General features: G+C 46.4%; 1 protein-coding gene across 1 annotated transcript; it reads left to right on the forward strand.

Moving 5' to 3' along the window:
- The first annotated feature begins 358 nt into the window (after nt 1-358).
- On the forward strand, nt 359-1,447 carry OR5AU1 (olfactory receptor family 5 subfamily AU member 1). Its single transcript, XM_055435468.2, has one exon. It carries the CDS (start codon nt 512-514, stop codon nt 1,445-1,447), a length of 936 nt encoding a protein of 311 aa, XP_055291443.2. The 5' UTR covers nt 359-511.
- The last annotated feature ends 434 nt before the right edge of the window (nt 1,448-1,881 follow it).

Below are 1,881 nucleotides of genomic sequence, written 5' to 3' on the forward strand. Positions count from 1 at the left end.
GAAAATCAGAAGAAAGATTAAGTAACATTCCCAAGGTTACACAGCTGGCTAATGGTGAGGTGTCAGTTTGGAACCTTGCCAGTCTGATGCCAGAGCTTGTGTGCTTAAACACAAAATATATAGTCTCTAGAATATAGGCTTCCTGAAAGTCAGACATACTTGAATTCCTGATAGGAAGAACGTAGAGCTAAGTTTATAGAAGATGGTCAGTAAATTTTTGGTAAGTAATTGTTTCATTATTTAGAATTTTTTAAGATCCCTGAGAGACCAAATTGTGTATATTTCTTTTCTATTTTCCATTGCTGCTCAAGTAATGCTTCCGAACTGATTAATCAGCCAAGTTGAGGAGAACTTCTCTATGACAGAATTCCACTGACAAAGCCAGACTTCCTCGGTGAGAGCAATCTTCAGAAGGTTGTCCTTAGGGCAGAAGTAAGCCAGTGAGAGCCCCTGGGTGTTTCACTTCTTTCTGGTGGTCCTCTCTTTCCATGTCTCAGAGCATTGAAGAAATATGGAAAGGGCCAACCTGAGCCGAGGGACTGAGTTTGAGCTTCTGGGGCTCACCAGTGACCCCTGGCTCCAGAAGCTGCTCTTCGTGGTGTTCCTGGGCATGTACACTGTCACAGTGCTGGGGAATCTAATCCTGTTTCTTCTGATCCATGTAAGTGCCACGCTGCACACACCCATGTACTCCCTCCTGAAGAGCCTCTCCTTCTTGGATTTCTGCTACTCCTCCACGGTTGTCCCCCAGACTCTGGTGAACTTCTTGGCCAAGAGGAAGGTGATCACCTATCTTGGCTGTGTGGTTCAGATGTTTTTCTATGCGGGTTTTGCCACCAGTGAATGCTATCTCATTGCTGCCATGGCCTATGACCGCTATGCGGCTGTTTGTAACCCCCTTCTCTACCCAACTGCCATGTCTCCTACGGTCTGTGCCTCTCTGATTGTGGGATCCTATGGTGCAGGATTTCTTAATTCTCTGATCCACACAAGCTGTATCTTTAGTCTGAAATTCTGTGGTACTCACATGGTCACTCACTTCTTCTGTGATGGACCACCCATCCTGTCTCTATCTTGTGTGGACACCTCACTGTGTGAAATCTTGCTCTTCATTTTTGCTGGTTTCAACCTTTTGAGCTGTACCCTCACCATCTTGGTCTCCTACCTCTTAATTCTCATCACCATCCTGAGAATGAACTCAGCCCAGGGCAGGTTCAAGGCCTTTTCCACCTGTGCTTCCCACCTCACTGCCGTGTGCCTCTTCTATGGCACAACACTTTTCACGTACCTGCGCCCCAGGTCCAGCTACTCCCTGACCCAAGACCGCACAGTTGCTGTGATCTACACAGTGGTGATCCCACTGCTCAACCCCCTTATCTATTCTTTGAGAAACAAGGATGTGAAAGAAGCTTTAAGAAAGGTTTGGGAAAGAAAAATAATGGAATGATCTTCTCAATTCATCACCACGTATCTTTAGAAAGCTTCAGTTCTTCAGTTCAGTCGCTCAGTCGTGTCCAGCTCTTTGCGACCCCATGAATCACAGCAAGCCAGGCCTCCCTGTCCATCACCAACTCCAGGAGTTCACTCAAACTCATGTCCATCGAGTTGGTGATGCCGTCCAGCCATCTCATTCTCTGTCGTCCCCTTCTCTTCCTGCCTCCAATCCCTCCCAGCATCAGAGTCTTTTCCAGTGAGTCAACTAGTCGCATGAGGTGGCCAAAGTATTGGACAATCCGAAAAAAGATCCCTCTACCATAAAATGAGAAAAGGATTAAGTGGTCTGTAAGGATTTCTGCTTTATTGACTATGCCAAAGCCTTTGACTGTGTGGATCACAATAAACTGTGGAACATTCTGAAAGAGATGGGAATCCCAGACCACC

This window comes from Moschus berezovskii, chromosome 9, assembly GCF_049115385.1.
Source record: "Moschus berezovskii isolate FMDL1 chromosome 9, NW_MosBer_1.0, whole genome shotgun sequence".
In the NCBI taxonomy this organism is placed as follows: domain Eukaryota; kingdom Metazoa; phylum Chordata; class Mammalia; order Artiodactyla; family Moschidae; genus Moschus; species Moschus berezovskii.